At 38.3% G+C, this 17350-nt stretch overlaps 2 protein-coding genes across 2 annotated transcripts; one reads left to right on the forward strand and one right to left on the reverse strand.

Annotated features, from left to right (window-relative positions):
• Nucleotides 1–1122: 1122 nt before the first annotated feature.
• LOC147510767 (G-type lectin S-receptor-like serine/threonine-protein kinase At1g34300) lies at nucleotides 1123–3880 on the reverse strand. Its single transcript, XM_086602619.1, has one exon. The coding sequence runs from the start codon at nucleotides 3627–3629 to the stop codon at nucleotides 1254–1256; it is 2376 nt and encodes a 791-aa protein (XP_086458745.1). The 5' UTR covers nucleotides 3630–3880; the 3' UTR covers nucleotides 1123–1253.
• A 678-nt stretch (nucleotides 3881–4558) lies between these two features.
• Nucleotides 4559–5125, forward strand: LOC147510768 (uncharacterized). Its single transcript, XM_086598238.1, has one exon. The coding sequence runs from the start codon at nucleotides 4559–4561 to the stop codon at nucleotides 5123–5125; it is 567 nt and encodes a 188-aa protein (XP_086454364.1).
• Nucleotides 5126–17350: the final 12225 nt, after the last annotated feature.

Here is a 17350-nt window from a genome sequence, read left to right on the forward strand (position 1 = left end):
GATATTCCAATTTTTTAGTTGAGTCCGTATTACGGATGTCTGTCTGTGAGCGGGGCTATATATATATATATATCAATTTCAGTTCAATTCTATTGATATAAAAAGGGAAGATGGTTTTTGTAAGGGAGATTTTCCGTCAATAGATGAAGAGCACGTGGACAAGGAATGTCCTGGAACTATAAATACCCAGAATGAGATGAGAATTGAACCATCGAATTAGTTCTGGGAATAAATAATCTCGTGTTTATCACGAGTGTCTCATAAACATGTGCTAGTCACGTGACAGGCCACCTCTGGAGATAACAGTTAGCCAAGCCATTAGGAACTGATATGGACAGTTCCTGAACAGAAGGGAACTGAGGAGAACGGTCCTTGATGATAATTAAGGAAGGAATCAGGATGACATATCTCTAAGAAGTTATCTTTTGGGCCTAATCTTCCCGTACATGATGGGTTATTATGATCTAAAAGGAAACATATCTCTGATAAGATATGGTCCAGATTCAGACTTCCAAGGAGAGAGGATTCTTAATAGGAAAGTAGAGTCTAAAGAGGGGAGGAAACTCACAAGCAGTGAGGTTAGCCCAAACCCTAAGACTCCTAAAACTCCTCCTATATAGACAATAGGAATTCACTCTTAGGAACTACGTGCAATAAAGTTTGATTCTTCTAAGCAGATAGGAAGATACGTAGGTAGCCGCAAAGCAGTTCAACCCTGATCATTCAATCATCTCATCTCATTTCCCTCTTCCATCCCAAAGTTCTTCATCATACGACACAGAGGAGGATCGTAGATTACTCAAAAATTCCCTACAGTTTTTATTATTTCTTAGGACGATAATGATGAAGATCGTTGCTACCCTGGAGCTCCAAAGGTAGAGATGACACTCCTACTCATAGTACAAATATCATGATATATCGATGATATCTATCGAAATTTCAGCAAGGGATACATAAGTATTGCGATATGTTTAGAGATATATTAGACTGCAAATATCGGTGATATGATATTTCTACGGTATTAACGATATTTAGAGATATATGTGATATTTGGCGATATTTTGTATGGATAACAATTTTATTTAATATTTATCATTATATTTCAAATAAATATAAATGATATATCAAGAAATACCCACAATATCCACTATATTTGTCAATACTTTTGATATATCCACGATATTTACATATGAAACATATCAAGCATACATATCAAGAAATTGAGCATGGATAAATACCCATATCCCAATATTTTATACTATGCTCCAACTACTGCTGACATTTTCAATACTGGTACCACCAACAGAACTAACTGTCCTCCCTTTTGGGACGGGGGGATTCTCAATTACTGTTATTCCTTCAAGCATTTGCACTACTTTTCCCATTCTAGGCCTCTGAGATGGTTGCTCCTGGATACACCAGAAGCTTACCTTAATAGCCCTCGTGACTTGCTCCATGTCTACTTGATCCTCAGCAAGCCTTTCATCCACGATGTCGTTCACGTTTCCTCTCTCAAACTCTTCATATGCCCACAGCGAAAACTTCTTTCTACTTGTCTCTGCAGAAACTTCGAAGTTCCTTCGTCCACTAACTATCTCCAACAACACCATTCCGTAGCTATAGACGTCAGACTTGGACGTAATTGGAAGGTTTGCCAGCCACTCTGGAGCTAAGTAACCTCTAGTTCCTGTTATACTCTTTAAGGTTCGGTATCGATGGTCTTTTGGATTGCTGAGCTTTTCCAAGCCAAACTCAAAAATTTTAGCATTGAAATACTCATCCAATAGTATATTCTCTGGCTTTATGTCACCATGAACAATACAATCTCGACATTCCTCATGCAAATAAGTTAAGCCCTTTGCTGTGGCAAGTGCTACACTGAATCGAGTCTGCCAGTCCAACAATCTCCCAGATGCATGTTCCTTTATAAAAATGAAATCGTCCACTGATCCATTTTTCATGAACTCCGAAACCAGCAATCTATGTCGACCTTCAGAGCAGAACCCAATCAACCTCACCAAATTCAAATGGTGTGTGCTACTAATAGTTGCAACGACCATCCTAAAATGCTTCTCCCCTTGTTCAATCCCTTCAAGTTGCTTGACAGCAACAGCAGTTCTATTAGCCAGAATTCCTTTATAAACGGCCCCTAAACCTACAGCTCCTAGCTTATCCTTGAACCCTTTGGTTGAACGCTGAAGTTCCTTGTACGAGAACTGAACTGGAGCACCTGACACGTACTCTAGAAGCGCATGTTGTGCCGACAAGCCCATGGGAGTTTTCCGACAACACCATAACCAAACTCCACCCTGCAGAAGTACCACACCTACCAGACTACAAGCTACGACAACCGCAACTACCCAATCTTGTTGTTTTCTCGGACGCCTCTGGTTCGGATTCACAGTGGATGGAGAAGGATTCAGAAGCCCTGGACTGCAAATCTTAATGAAAGACTTACTAGGGAGAGCAGGGGACTGCCACCCACTAAGGAAACTCGATACCTTCAGATAACATCGTCCAGTCCCATCTGCTAAGGCAGTAGAAGCAACACAAGAACCACCTCCACGGCAATTTTCCCTACAAGCGGAAACCCCAAGGATCACAACCTGAGAAGAAAGCTCAGGGGGATAAGTAAGAAATTGGGTATGATCCAATTCCAACAAAGCAGTATTACTTGGGCAAGCTTCAATCTCCACCTTTCTCTTACAACCCTTTCTACTCTCATTTGGATCCGAAAACTCGAAGTTCTGAGACGGACAACCACACACAGGTATCGAGGAATCGTTGTAGCTACAAATACCGAAATTACCACACCATCCATAAACTTTACATTGATCAGAAACAGCTGCCCATCTTTCAGTAGAAGTACCATCACCTCTACCAGAACTATAAATCCTCAAGTTCCCATCTGAATCAAGTCTTAGAAATCTAAGAACATCAGTACCTTCTCCATAATCACTACTATAAGCCATATTTACCGGAACAGATAATGTAGAATCAAAAAGCTGTAAAACTCCAGTTTGTTGAAGAACCAAACCTGGGGAAGATAAATTCCCTCTAAATGAAGAATTAAGAGCCTGATTCCAATAAATGACATCGCTATTCCATCTAAGAGAAAGATTACCAGAATCAAGTAATAAAAATGAATAAAGACCAGATCGCAAACTTTTCGAAGTAGTGAAATTCTGTCCGGGTAAAATGGTATCAGTTGGATTGTCAAAACTAGACCAAATGGTGACTGACTCATTTCTCAAAGACAAGTTACCTGAGCCATCAAGTGTTCCATTAGAAATGCCTTTATTCGACGTTCTAGATTCCCAAACGAGGCTACCTGAACCGTTAGTTAAACGAAGGTTCCCACTAAGTTGGAGTTCAAAACGAGCTGAAGAATCGACAATGCCGAAGTCCCCACCAGCTTTCCATACTGGAATGCCAGAGAAGGATATTGCAGCAGAAAAAGAAGTTGGATTGGTTGAAGATATGGGGATGAAAGTAACAGAGAAAACATTGTTGGGAGAAGTCCAGTTGGTGTTGGGATTGGAAGGTGTCAGTGTAGAGCCTAAGGGTATGTCTGCATATGAAGTGGTGTAGAACAGAAAGTGGATAAAGAAGAAGATTGAGAGTGGCATAGTTAAAATTAACTACACGTCTATAGTTCTGAATTCTGATTTCCTTTGTTTATAGAAACATGGAAGTGAGTTTGTTAAAAAGATGTCCCTGTCATAAAGCCTTGAAGGTAATTCATCAAAGAAGAATCTTTCTCTGTTGAATTATTGACTTCGTGAGGAGAAAATTATGCAAACCAAATCCAACCACAAGACCACAATTATTTTGGTTAGCAGTAAATGTCACGAATGCAAAGCAAACGCAAATTTGTTTTGTACCATTTGAGAAATACAAGTCCTCTTAAATTTTGAAAAGTTAGCTTGCGTCACATTTTTCCCTCAGATGAGATCAATTTAATCTTATGAATCCAATGCTTGCTATATGTGCTAATTACTTAAGTGTGCCATGACCATTCGCCCTGAACCTTTTGCACTGGGAAAAAAACAGATATGTTTGGTGGGCATGTCCCATAGAATATCAGAATTTTCAACGATTTAAAAGTTTGATTGGATCTAAGTGTGTTTTTTGGTTTTGGACGTGTTGGAAAGAGTTGGAGATAGTCTAGATTAAATTGACTCAGACCACAAGAATTGATCGTAGCCGACTAAGGAATATGGAAATAAATTCGGTTCAAATTAACGTATAAAACCTCATGTTGATAAAAAGAATCCGGTTTTTCACAAGAGTCCTGGTTGTGGCCTGTGGGTGTCTTATTTTCATTCGGGAGTTAAAATTTGTAAATTACGAGTTTACTTTGTATTTGGAAACGCATTAAATTTCAAAATGGAGTTCGACAAGAACTTGTCTTGGCAAGTGATAGAAAATTAGAAATACGCACAGAGCAACCGTAATTCTTAACCTTCTTTGCAATCTAATAACCAAACTAGTTCCCCTTCTTTTGCTTCTGGGGTTGTTGAGTCGAAGGTGCTTGATCTCCAATCTATTTTCAGATATGGAGAGGGAACTTCTTGAGAGAACACTTGATGGAGATTTGGAATCTGCCATCAAGAGTTTAAATGAACTTTGTTTAGGTTCTTCTGCAGAATTGGAAACTGTTTTTCCAACACAACCCAGTACAGAAACTAATGGAGAATCAAGTGTTGTTGTAGTCAGCAACAATATTCCAAAGAATAGTGCAGAGTGGATCGAAGTATTTGTGAATGAGATGACAAGTGCCTCTAGCATTGATGATGCGAAAGCTCGTGCTTCTATGATGCTCGACGTTTTGGAGAAGTCCATCCGTAGCGAAGTCAGTGGTGTTGTGGATATTTTGTACAAGGAAAAGATGTCACTGAAGGAACACTGGGAAAAGTTGAGCAAGTACGTAGTTGTTCTTAAGCAAGGGGTGATTACTCAACATGCGAGACTTAAAGAGGCAGAGTCAAGAATCGAGGAGGTCCAACTTTTGAAGGAACGTGTAAAAAAGCTCGAGTCTGAAAACTACTCGCTCAAGTTTCACTTGAATCAGGGGCAGCAAAGATATCCAACAATGGATCGTTTCCCTCCCCATGTTTTTTAGTACAAAAGGATGGTTGATTTGATTTTTTTCATTGTAATTTCTAACCTTGCGAACTAATAAAATTATTTCCTGATCATTTTCTTAACCGTGTCTTATTTGTTATTATTATATCAATTTCTAATTTGGGGAAAATAGGCCATATAACCATGCATTAATATATATATAAATTAAAGAAACCCCGAAGAGATTTTGTAGAATTAGTCCCCACTTTCGACCGCCCTGTGAAAGTTTAATTTTGCATAGCAGTGGAACTTGTTACATAAGTGTTTTTTGCAATGAACCTTCTTCAACACAACGAGAAAGCAATGGTGATTTGACGCTAAAAAGCAGAAAAAAATTTGATGTTAGGGAGATGAAACCGAACCAAATAATGGCTGCTTACGCACTCCAAAGATCTATTATCTAGGGATCAAGTTTCAACGTAGTTCCTATGAAAAATAATGTGGTATTTATATAGGTAGCGTAGAGTCCTCAGAAAGCTCAAGTAATCTCAGGCTCGATTAATGTGATAGAATATAACTCTCAACCGATAATTATCTCTTTGATAAGAAATGAATCTAGACATAAATTAATGCACGTAAGTGGCAAGCCGTGTGGCTAGGGTTCAGCCCTAGACACATGAGTTAATGGACATGTACATTGATCTATGATATTACAAATTGGGCTTTAGCCCTATTGATTAAATGAATAAAGTGGAGACTCCTACCAATGGACATTTGCCACGTAGGTGGGGGTCGAAACACCGCCCCCTCTTTGGCATATGAACAACAAAGTTCATATGGCAAAGAAGAGAAGTAAAATCAAGGAAAATATGGAATAAGAAAAGATTGAGCGGAATGTATAACAAAGGGTCGTGTGAATGTAAACAATAGGACTGTCGAGAAAAATTCGTGAATTATCGGGAACGAAATAATATCAAACTAGCGTATACAGGACGCAATGTAGTTAAATAAAAGATGGCTGAAAGTGCACAGAAAAAATTGCAAAAGAAATTGATGGCCGAAACTGTACCGAACGCATTACGTAATAATACGAAAATTGAGTTCGACGACGCATGCTATCGGAATAGCGATATTAGGATTAGACAATTAAAATTAAATGTAGAGGCAGTCTAGTAATAATAGGAAGAAAATGAAGTTAAATACGAATTGGATTAAAAGGTTTCAGATTAGATAATAATTTGAATTAGATAAAAATATGGAGTAGATAAGAATTCGGAGTAGATAAGAGTTTGGATTAAATAAGAATTTGGATAAGATAAGAGGTTGAATTTGATAAGAATCTGAGTACAGCTTTATTTAGTCAAAGCTTCAAAGAAAATCCTATGTTAGATGATATCTGAGAAGAATATATCGCACAGGATATTGGCTTGAATACAACGAGAAATATCGGGTTTTCTAATACGAAGTGAAAATGGACAGTGGTCCCCATGTGGTGTGTATCTCTATAAAATAGCAAAAGGAATTCAGAGGAACGATATTCATCTAAATTTGAAGCCAATGGAGCTGGGGAAGAAAGAAGATTGTGAGGGCAATAGCGGCTACGAAGTGGTCGAGAAGAAGAGAAAGAGGATCAGAAAGGCATAAGCACACTTTCTGATTCAAAGTTGAGCCCCGAACCTGAGAATCGGTTATTTATGAGTTTGACACTCTCTCAGGTTCCATCCGCTGTTTATTGGTATAGGATCGATCCTAACAAGAGTAGCGAAAGCAGTACTGTTATGACCCCTGTATGCACAATTCCATACAATGTAATCGGTTTATTTTGCACTTTTGTAGCTCTAGGATCCAAGATCTTTATCATGGGCGGTACTTACAGCAAAAAATTGAAAGGAAAAGGTATATTGGATCGGTTAATTAATTGATTTGAGTATGGGTCTTTCATTTAAAGCTTAAAAAGGTGAGAATACACCCAAGATAGTGCAATGATTAGCACTGTTCGGTAAAGTGATTAAAGAGTTTGTTATGTGTTTGTGTATGACATGTGTCCCTTGATGTTCATGACTGGAATTTGACAATGGTTTTATTTGTACATGACCGCAAGAGATTTAGAATTTGAAACAGTGCAACAATATGTTACCAGCAAGACCGGATCATCGGAAAAAAAATACGCTCTCAATCTGCGGATTTGAAAGTTAGTGTCTCTTCAAAAATTGTAATTTGCTCGGAAAGATTTGCTCAGAAAAAGCGGCTCAATTCCTTAGAAAAAAAATAATGAAACTGTTGGAAATGTTCAATAATGAAGCTGACGAAAATTTTCGCTCGGAAAATTTTTCGTAGAAAGATTGGCACAATCCCTTAAAAAAAATAATGAAGTTGACGAAAATTTTTTCGTAAAAAGATCGGCACAATGCCTTAGAAAAAATAATGACTGCGAAAAATAGTTAACCGAAAGCGCTAAGCGAAGCAAACGCAGATTTCGAAGAAGAAAATGAAGATTTAATCAAACAACCGTAAGACAATTGACAGAGATAATTGATTAGGTAATTGTGTGAATGTAATACCATAGAGCTAAAACTTCTTTTGTATAAAAATAAAGATGGGTTTGTTATTGAATATTGTTGTTGTATCAGATAACATACCTGCGGAAAACTGACAATGTTGTAGATTTATGCAGTTGAAATGAAATAGAACGAGACGCCCCCAATGCGTACTTAACTTTGCAAAATTAGGCTAAGCGAGCATAAAAGCGTTCAAACTTAGGCTGACGAAGCTAAACGTGGTAATCTCGTCAGATTTTGTCGGAACAATAGTAATGGACTAAGCGAGCGTAAAAGCGTTCAAACTTAGACTGGCGAAGTTAAACGTAGTAACTTCGTCAGATTTTGTCGTAGCGATAGTAATGACTAAGCGAGCGTAAAAAGCGTTCAAACTTAGACTGACAAAGCTAAATGTGGTAACCTTCACGATTTTTTCAGAATGATAGTAATGAACTAAGCGTAAAAGCGTTCAAACTTAGACCGACAAAGCTAAATGTGGTAACTTCACGATTTTTTCAGTAATGATAGTAATGAACTAAGCGAAAGCGTAAAAGCGTTCAAATTTAAAATTTGTGACGGCTAAATGTGGTAACTTCACGATTTTTCAGAATGATAGTAATGAACTAAGCGAGCGTAAAAACATTCAAACTTAAACTGACGAAGCTAAATGTGGTAACTTCGTCAGATTTTTTCGTAATGAGAATAATGAACTAAGCGAGCGTAAAAACGTTCAAACTTAGACTGACGAAAAGATGACTGCAAAAGTGATGTATCTTGACCCTTTGCTTCTAACGGCGGCGGAGAGATAAGCCAATGAATCGGCATGATGTAAGTCATTTCGGGGTCTTTAAGTGATAGAGATGCAATCAAATTATTAAGCAAGACTATGTATCAAACTAAGATAAACTGCCATACGCTCATCTCTTGCTTCAAAAGACCCACCAAACTGATTGGTAACAAGGCGAGAATCCGTGTATAACTGGAGCTTTTGCGCTCCTAGTGTCAAAGCTGTTCTCAAGGCACAAATGGTAGCCTCATACTCGGCTTCGTTATTTGAAGCGGCGAAGCCAAGTCGCACAGATTTCCCAATTTTTTCTCCGACGGGTTTAACAAAAAATGCATCCAATTCCAGACCCAGATTTACTATGGGAGCCATCTGAGTAAACAATCCATAGATTAATGGGATTAGGAATTGAGTTTTCATGTTGGTCTTCGTCGCCCCCAGTTATTGGCGGCAGAATGTCTTCCATAGATTCTTCCTGGCATAAGAAATCGTCAATAGGAGAATCATCAATCATCAATCAGCTCTTACAAGAGTTAGAGATTTTAGGTGGTACACACGTTCAGGTCCGACTGGAGATTGTCTTTTTCTTTGCGTGTAACCAGCCTATCTAGGTCGGTAGTTTGTCTAGGATTGTGGTCTTCCCTCTAGTTGTTTTTGTGACACCTTCTCTCCCTGCCTGGTCGGACCTGTCTGGGATGGCAGTTTTTCTCAAATCTGCGAGGTCGGCCTTCCCTGTTAGGTCGGTCCAGTCTAGGATGAAGGTTTCTCTTATACTTTCTTCCGTGACACCTTTTTTCCCTATCTGGTCGGACCTGTCTAGGATGGCGATTTTCCTCAAATCTGCGAGGTCGACCTTCCCTGTCAGGTCGGTCCAGTCTGGGATGAAGGTTTTCCTTATACTGTCTTCCATGACGGCTTCTTTCCCTGCTTGGTCGGACCTGTCTAGGATGACGATTTTCCTCAAATCTGCGAGGTCGGCCTTCCCTGTCAGGTCGGTCCAGTCTGGGATGAAGGTTTTTCTTATACTGTCTTCCATGACGGCTTCTTTTCCTGCCTGGTCGGACCTGTCTAGGATGACGATTTTCCTCAAATCTGCGAGGTCGGCCTTCCCTGTCAGGTCGGTCCAGTCTGGGATGAAGGTTTTCCTTATACTGTCTTCCGTGACGCCTTATTTCCCTGCCTGGTCAGACCTGTCTAGGATGACGATTTTCCTCAAATCTGCGAGGTCGGCCTTCCCTGTCAGGTCGGTCCAGTCTGGGATGAAGGTTTTCCTTATACTGTCTTCCATGACGCCTTCTTTCAGAGGCGTTTGTACCGCCGTTTGCGGTAGCGTCGACGGCGGTGCTGCTGCCTTCCGGAACCTAGTAACAAAAGTACGTAACTTTTCGTTACGTATTTGCTTGATGTTCAGAAGTGAGTCGACATCCTTTGGCGTCTTGCAATTGTGGCGGAAACAATTAACAAACTGATTTTCTAGTTCATTGAATTGGTGAATTGATCTTGAAGGCAACTAACTAAACCAGCGTAATACTTCTCCCTTTAGAGTTGATGGAAAGAGCTTACACATGAGCGGATCATCTCCACCCCATAACACCAACTTATTTTTGAATGATTAAACATGCAAGCCAGGATCTCCTTCCGACTCATCATAAAGTTCAAAATCGGTTTGTTTGAAGTCGGGATGGTGGTAAGCTTCTTGAATGTTGAGCGAAAACTTATCAAGTACGCCATCATTGACTGTTAAGTTTTTCATTCTTACATCCCTTGACTCTCTATCGTTAAGTTCTTTTGCAATCAACTCTTTCAACTGTTGTTCTGTTAGAGTTAAAGTATTGGCTCGAACAACTGGACGCCCCCGGTCGTGCCCATGTGGAGAAGGATACCTTCCATTATCTCTTATTGGAGTTAGAGATCTTTGGCGACGCACGACGATCACTCCGACCGGTGATTGTCTTTGTCTATCCCTGTAACCAGCCTGTCTAGGCCGGTAGTCACCCTTGGCCGGGTGGTCGGTATAATTATACCACTTCTCTATGTTTTGTTGCTCTTGTCTGGGATGCTCGCTTTTCCAATAATGTCGGACATATCTCGGATGGCGGTCTTCCCTGAAATTGCTTCTCAGAGGTAAATCTTCCATTTGAGATCGGACATGTCTAGGGTAGTAGTTATTCCTGCCAATCCGAACTCCCCATAAGTACGGGTAATAGGGTCATTACTCTTAGAGTGTGCACTGGTTGATTGTGTTTGAGAAATAACATGTTGTTGAGGACGATGAAGTGGATCTTCAAGACGGTCCCATACACTGGAATGGCCTGCGTCCCTTCGTGGTCGCCTGATGTTGTTGAATTTGCAGCATCGTCCACCGGCCTTTGCCTCTTTGCCAGCTTCCTTCTCAAGTTCCTATTTAAATTTTTGGCTCGTCGTAACTCACGCTCAACCATATTAGGGGTGAATTAGCTGTTACTATCACCTTTTCCGTTAGTTAGTGTGAGAGTAATGTCTACGTCCATATCCATGTCAACTAAAGGATCGACATGGACAGACGGCGGACCGCATGGAGGATTACTGACTTGTCGGTTTTCTTGTTGCAAGACTGTTAGGGTTGGTGTCGGCGGTTGTACTGCCTTTTGCGGTGGCGGTTGCGCTGCTAAAGTTGGATGTTGAGAATTGATCCTACCACTAGGAGCAACTTGATTGTTCAACGGTTCTTGCATTGGCCGATTTGAATTTCGAGAGTTGCGAGTCCTATTAGCGAGGAGGAATATGTCGACTATTTGATCTGCTTCTTGTGCTTACCATCTTGATTGTTTCACGTGATAATGAATTCTAAATTCCCCACAGACGGCGCCAATTATGTTTCGGCAGTAACCTGTTTCAACAAAACGAGAGCAATGGTGACGAACGCACTAAGAAACAGAGGAATTTGATGTTGGGGGAGATGAAACTGAACCAAATAATGGCTGCCTACGTACCCAAGATCTATTATCTAGGGATCAAGTTTCAACGTAGTTCCTTATGAAAAATAATGTGGTATTTATATAGGTAGCGTAGAGAGTCCTTATAGCTCAAGTAATCTCGTAGCCTGAGTAATTGTGATAGAATATAACTCTCAACTGATAATTATCTCTTTGATAAGAAATGAATCTAGACATAAATTAATGCACGTAAGTGGCAAGCCATGTGGCTAGGGTTCAGCCCTAGACACATGAGTTAATGGGCATGTACATTGATCTATGATATTACAAATTGGGCTTTAGCCCTGTTGATTAAATGAATAAAGTGGAGACTCCTACCAATGGACATTTGCCACGTAGGTGGGGGTCGAAACAATAAGCAACTTAAAACTTGCATGGTGGTTTTTTTTTTTGGTAAAACTGGTCAAGCCTATAAACTGACATAATCTATGAAACTTTAGTTCTACATAGTAATTTTGAGACTACACAAATATATGTACAATGACACTGACATTACCCATGAATCTTTACATTGTGGTTTAACAAGTGAAAATTCATTTTTACATATAAAAATTTACTCCAAGGTTTAACATGTGAAACTTAGTTTTACACAAGGACCAAAATATCGAATTTGGTGAATATCTCAATGTACTTAAAAACCGAGATATATCGGATATATCGGAAATATTAGAGATATCTATTTTTTTGTTGACTAGTCAAATTTTTTTTTGTATGTCGATATATCAGAAATTTCGTCGATTATATTGGAAATATCGTCAATATATTAATAAAAATCAGTCAAAGTCAACAATTTATATCTGATATATCGTATATCGGAAATTGCGATATATATCAGAAAAAAAAACAGATTTAATATTCGGTTGAGATATATCGGATATTTCCATCTTGGTGTACCCAAAAAATGAGATATATCGGCGATATTTTGGGCAAAATTTTTACATACGAAAATTCATCTGTGATGTTTTATGATTTCTATTTTGTACATCTTTCATGCTCTTCCTGTAGAAAATGTTCTAGAGCAGCGGTGTTTCTCGAAAACAACAATGGTACAAAGGTTTTAAAAAAAAAAACAATTTCAACAATTTAACAAAATATCAAAAACATGGTGATATATAAACTTGAAAAAAGCTTTGATCAAGATTCAAAATCCTCTTGATTTAAGACATCATGTAACGCCCATATTTAAAATACGTATTTATCTATTTATTAATTAATTTATTTATTTAAAAATTCGCGGGATTGGATTTGGAATATGTGGGCCTGATTTCTAGGCCCGAGTCTATATTGGGCTTGGGTTTCAAACCCAAGTATATAATCACATTTTTCTAGAGAATAGGGTTCGGAGAAAAAAATAATATAATAAAAATGGAGGCGGCTTGTTTGCTCGAGTGTTGGAGCGTAACGACTCGGACTAGGAGGAATTCATAGGAGCTGTTAATACAGGTGAGTAACTATTTTTGCTATTCCACCGAATCTATTGTTTTCCGTGTATTGGTATATACTGTCTAAGGTTTCTACCTATTGATACTGCTCATTAGCCTGTTTTATTGGACGTCGTGTTTGTCGGGTTGTTAAAACTCTATTGAAACTCGGAAAATTGAGATTGAACTGTCGAAGTTTGATTTCGGCCTATTAATGGCGCGCGAGCCCTCGCGCCCAAACAAAACAGTGGTCCTGTATATGATTTGTAACTGTTTGTATTTTATTTTTCGGTTATACTCTTGTTGTGTTGATTGTATTACTGATTGGAGGTTAGTGGGGGATTGAATGCCGGATTTGGGTGGGGCTATGGAAGCTCTGTTCAAGCTTTGAACAGGCGCTAATGGCGTCGCCTATCCTGATGATTGTTTGAACTCTTGTCGTTTGATTTGGTTTGGAATTTGTTGGTTTGATGGATTGTTGGTGATGGAGTAGTGTAGTAGGTGTGAGGGCTGTCGAGTGGGGCTGTGTGAAGCCGTCGGACGGTGGTGGATGGAGGTCGAGATCTAAGTTTGAGTGATCTCGACAGTAGACAAGAGTGTGTTGTGTGTTAATTAATGTTGTTTGGTTTTTAAGGAGGAGTGAAACCGCTGGAAGGAGGAGATGATGGGGTGGTGGTGGCCGCAAGTCAGTGGTGGTGGATTTCTTTGGAGTCGTGGAGGAAGATGACCCCTTTAGTTGGGCCTTAGTTAGTTTAGTTCTTTGGGCCGAAACTAAGTTTCTAATATTTTTGTTTGGAGCAACATTTCATTTGTTTCTATGGGCCAATTTTATTAGTTGCTGGGCCAAAATCTAATTTTGTTGTTGGGCCAGCTCACATTAGCTTTCTTTGGACCGGTTTTTCTATTTTTGTTTTGGGCTTGGTCCATATGTTTTAAAGTGGGTCAGGTTGATTCACTAGGCCAATGTAGACTTTTGGGGCCGGGTTCTAAGGTTTGGGTTTGGGCTTGGCTAGTTGGGTCCGAATCATTGCCTTAGTCATGAGCCCATGAGTCATACACCTTGACCTTAGCCATGAACCATGGCTATGACCCTGAACCTGTTGAACATGGAAATGACAATTTGACTTTGACTATGACATGTTGACTTTGACTTTGACCGTTGACCGTTGACTGGGGAATGTTGACTTTTTCCAGATTTTCACATATTTGATTTTATGGACAATTGTAATAATAAAATGTTGTCGAAAATGGTATAACCTTGGTTGTTATTATCTAATTAAGATTTGACGTGAGTAGCGTGTAAAGCATATAAATATTGGCACGTAATAAGAGGGGAATTCTTATAAGACTTGTGATTTGGACTCGAATAATTATCCGTGATATATGGACTTTAGTAGTGGGCTTTGAGGGTGACTTGAGTTCACATAAATATATTGAACGAATAGATTTCATGATTGATTATTATTAGGAGTTGCAACTTAAATGAATTGTAGTATGTATGAAGGCTTGAGATATTTCATAGGGTGTAGTGCAATATATTATTGGCACATGAAATCATAAGTTTCGGGATTTGATATAGAGATATTTGGATATCGTGCAATGAATAGTATTGGCACGTAATAATGTGGATTGTATTATAATGAGAAACGTTGAGCTTCAGTACAATTAAGTATACTGGCATGAGATAGAATAAGAATTATTATGAGATATAAATGTATGACACTTGAATAAATTACGTAACGAAAATCCTAGAACCTAGCTACCACAACTCATGAGATTTGGCCCTAGTGATGGGCGTATGTGATATGATTGGCCCTTCTGGCGTTTCAGTGAATCTGAATGGCCCTATAGGCGTAAGTAATGTGATTGGCCCTTCTGGCGTTTCAGTGAATCTAAATGGCCCTTTTGGCGTAGCCGAATAGTGGCTTAATTATTCCATTCGCAAAATTTGAACGAGATGCGTGATATTTTTTGCCGAATAGTGGCAGTACTTACATAATGGCTTTCGTTTGAGGGTTACCTGGTGTGCGGCATCCCGCTCAGGGTAGTTACGCACGGAGTGGTTCATTATATAAGGGGAGACATGTGGATGTACATGTTCGGCATTGGGAAGCGATTGTGGTAGCCAGAGAAACTAGGTAAGATATAGTTACGACGTGATTTTAGGGACACGCAAAGAAAGCCTTAATTAATATAATTATGGTAATATGTTGGTTAATGATATATTTTTAGATAGATGATTGTATATGGTTTTGCAGAAGGGTGGGTCAAACTAATTACTTGGGCAGAGACGACACACTCTGTAATTGAGCATGAAATGCGGTACGGATATAATATGCTTGGTTGGTTATTTGTTTAGTTAGAACCTAAGGCGCCTCGATGGAGGAACTACATGCCTTATTTATTATGCGTATGGTTTGTTGTGTGGTTAGTGGGAAGTTAAGGCGCCTCAGTGGAGGAACTAATTGCCTTACATGTGGTATGTACATATCGATATGATTATTTTTATTATTGGAAGTTAAGGCGCCTCAGTGGAGGAACTACCTGCCTTAATTATGATACTTAAGGATGTTGTATTAGTCGTTGGAAGTTAAGGCGCCTCGGTGGAGGAACTTACTGCCTTATTTATTGGGTATATATATGTATTAGTATAATTTGTATTGTAGGGCTACTCACACCAACATTTTTATAATGCTGACCCGATTTGTATGTTTGTTTATCGGGTGTGTTCATTAAATGAACATAGTTGATAAGTCTTGACAGGTTTAGTGTTGAAGAAGGTTGGTTGCTGCTTGTGGTTTGCGTTAGCGTTGCATTTCAAGATAGGCTTTGTTTTCCTTTGAGGTGATATAGATTTTCAGTTGAGACAATGTTATTTGTATTTTCATTTGTAAGTTTAAATAAAGAGTTATTGAAAAGAGATTTGTAACCTAATCTTATTTGTAAATTTTTGTAATGAAGAGGACTTTTGTTTAAGTTAAAAATTTTATTGGTTTTTAATTATCCGCATATTTAAACTGTTTATGGGTTTTTGGGAGTTGAGAGTGCGTCACACCTTGAAGATCGAAGAGTCGGAAACAAATATTGTTTTTCCGAATTCTGTCAAAATTCGGGGTGTGACACATCAACACCTCATATCTTAAATGCCCAATTCCAAAATTCAAATCGATCTCAAAGCGAAAAGGTAAACAACGGTCAACTTAAATTTTCTTCAATTGAAGTCTTCAATCGAGATCCTGTAAGAGAATATGACTTATTGGGAAAATATCACCATCACATTTATATCTTATATGTCATATCACCAAGCATTTATATCTCATAACCATTTTAATTCTCTCGCGTGCCAAATAAAATACTGTCCTAAATCACCATATTTGGATATATCACAAATCCCTATAAAGGCTACAATACCTCTTAGTAGCATCTCACAAACATAATGAAACATTTACTTATGTCTTTATTTCTCAAAAATATTGTTGGATGTCATAACACATCACACAATGCTACGAAACATATCATATTAGTAAATACCCATGCCTTCGGCACAGATGTCTTAATTAAATGTTTTTGATTTGCATGCAATTCATCTCTTCAAGAACTGGTACATGCAAAGATGCAATCCATCTCTTCAAGAACTGGCGACTTGGGCTGGACTTGGCAAAGATAAATATCAAAAATTGTAGCAATTAGTATTGGGTTTTTTAGATTTTGGTCCTACGCATAGTTGGTTTATTAGACTTTAGTCCAGAAAAGCTTGAATATTAGACTTTAGTCCTAGTTCTGTTTGTTCACCGTTAGTCAACTCAATCGTATGTAAGCAGATTGATCACGTTGACTGTTAGTCAACTCAGTTGACTAACAGTGAACTAGGACTAAAGTCTAATATTCAAGATTTTTTGGACCAAAATCTAATAAACCAACTATGCGTAGGACCAAAGTCTAAAAAGCCCATTAGTATTTCACAACTTTTTTTAGTCAAGGCACAACAATTAGTATCAAAGATAAGTTAGAATACGGTGGGTTGTAAGTCAAGGCACAGATTAACAAGGTTGTTAGTATTAGTTAAAATCTAAAATGGATATGGTTAGGTGTTTAAATGGCACTATATGGTCAATATTTATAATTTTATTTTTATATTCTTACTTTTATGGAAAGATAGGTGTGGAATGAAAAGTTGTATGTTTCATTTTATCGTAAATGTTAAAATATATGGAGAATTGGTTATGGCTAGTAATTGAATTTTGTTAGTGTATCCTAGAAATTTAAAATATTTGTGATAAATGGTATATGAAACTTGATTGTTGTCACAACCCAAATTTCCAAAAAATTAAAATAGAGAATTATCCAAGATATAATTATCTCAATCGTCACCTGATTCCATTTTCTGAAAACCCAGGATGAAATGAAACCCTAATAACCCATTCCCAAACATGATATAGAAAAAATGAGATCAAATTAAATACCGAAAGAACAACTCTTCATTCACAAATAAAAAATTTAATAACCAACTCTATTACATATATTTCAAATCAAAACTTTCCACTTCAGAAAACTTAAACCAGTAAT

This window comes from Coptis chinensis, chromosome 3, assembly GCF_015680905.1.
Source record: "Coptis chinensis isolate HL-2020 chromosome 3, ASM1568090v1, whole genome shotgun sequence".
Taxonomy (NCBI): domain Eukaryota; kingdom Viridiplantae; phylum Streptophyta; class Magnoliopsida; order Ranunculales; family Ranunculaceae; genus Coptis; species Coptis chinensis.

What these genes read in the sequence shown, in the direction of transcription:
- LOC147510767 (XM_086602619.1), bottom strand. Translation starts at nt 3,629, where the DNA reads ATGCCACTCTCAATCTTCTTCTTTATCCACTTTCTGTTCTACACCACT.
- LOC147510768 (XM_086598238.1), top strand. Translation starts at nt 4,559, where the DNA reads ATGGAGAGGGAACTTCTTGAGAGAACACTTGATGGAGATTTGGAATCT.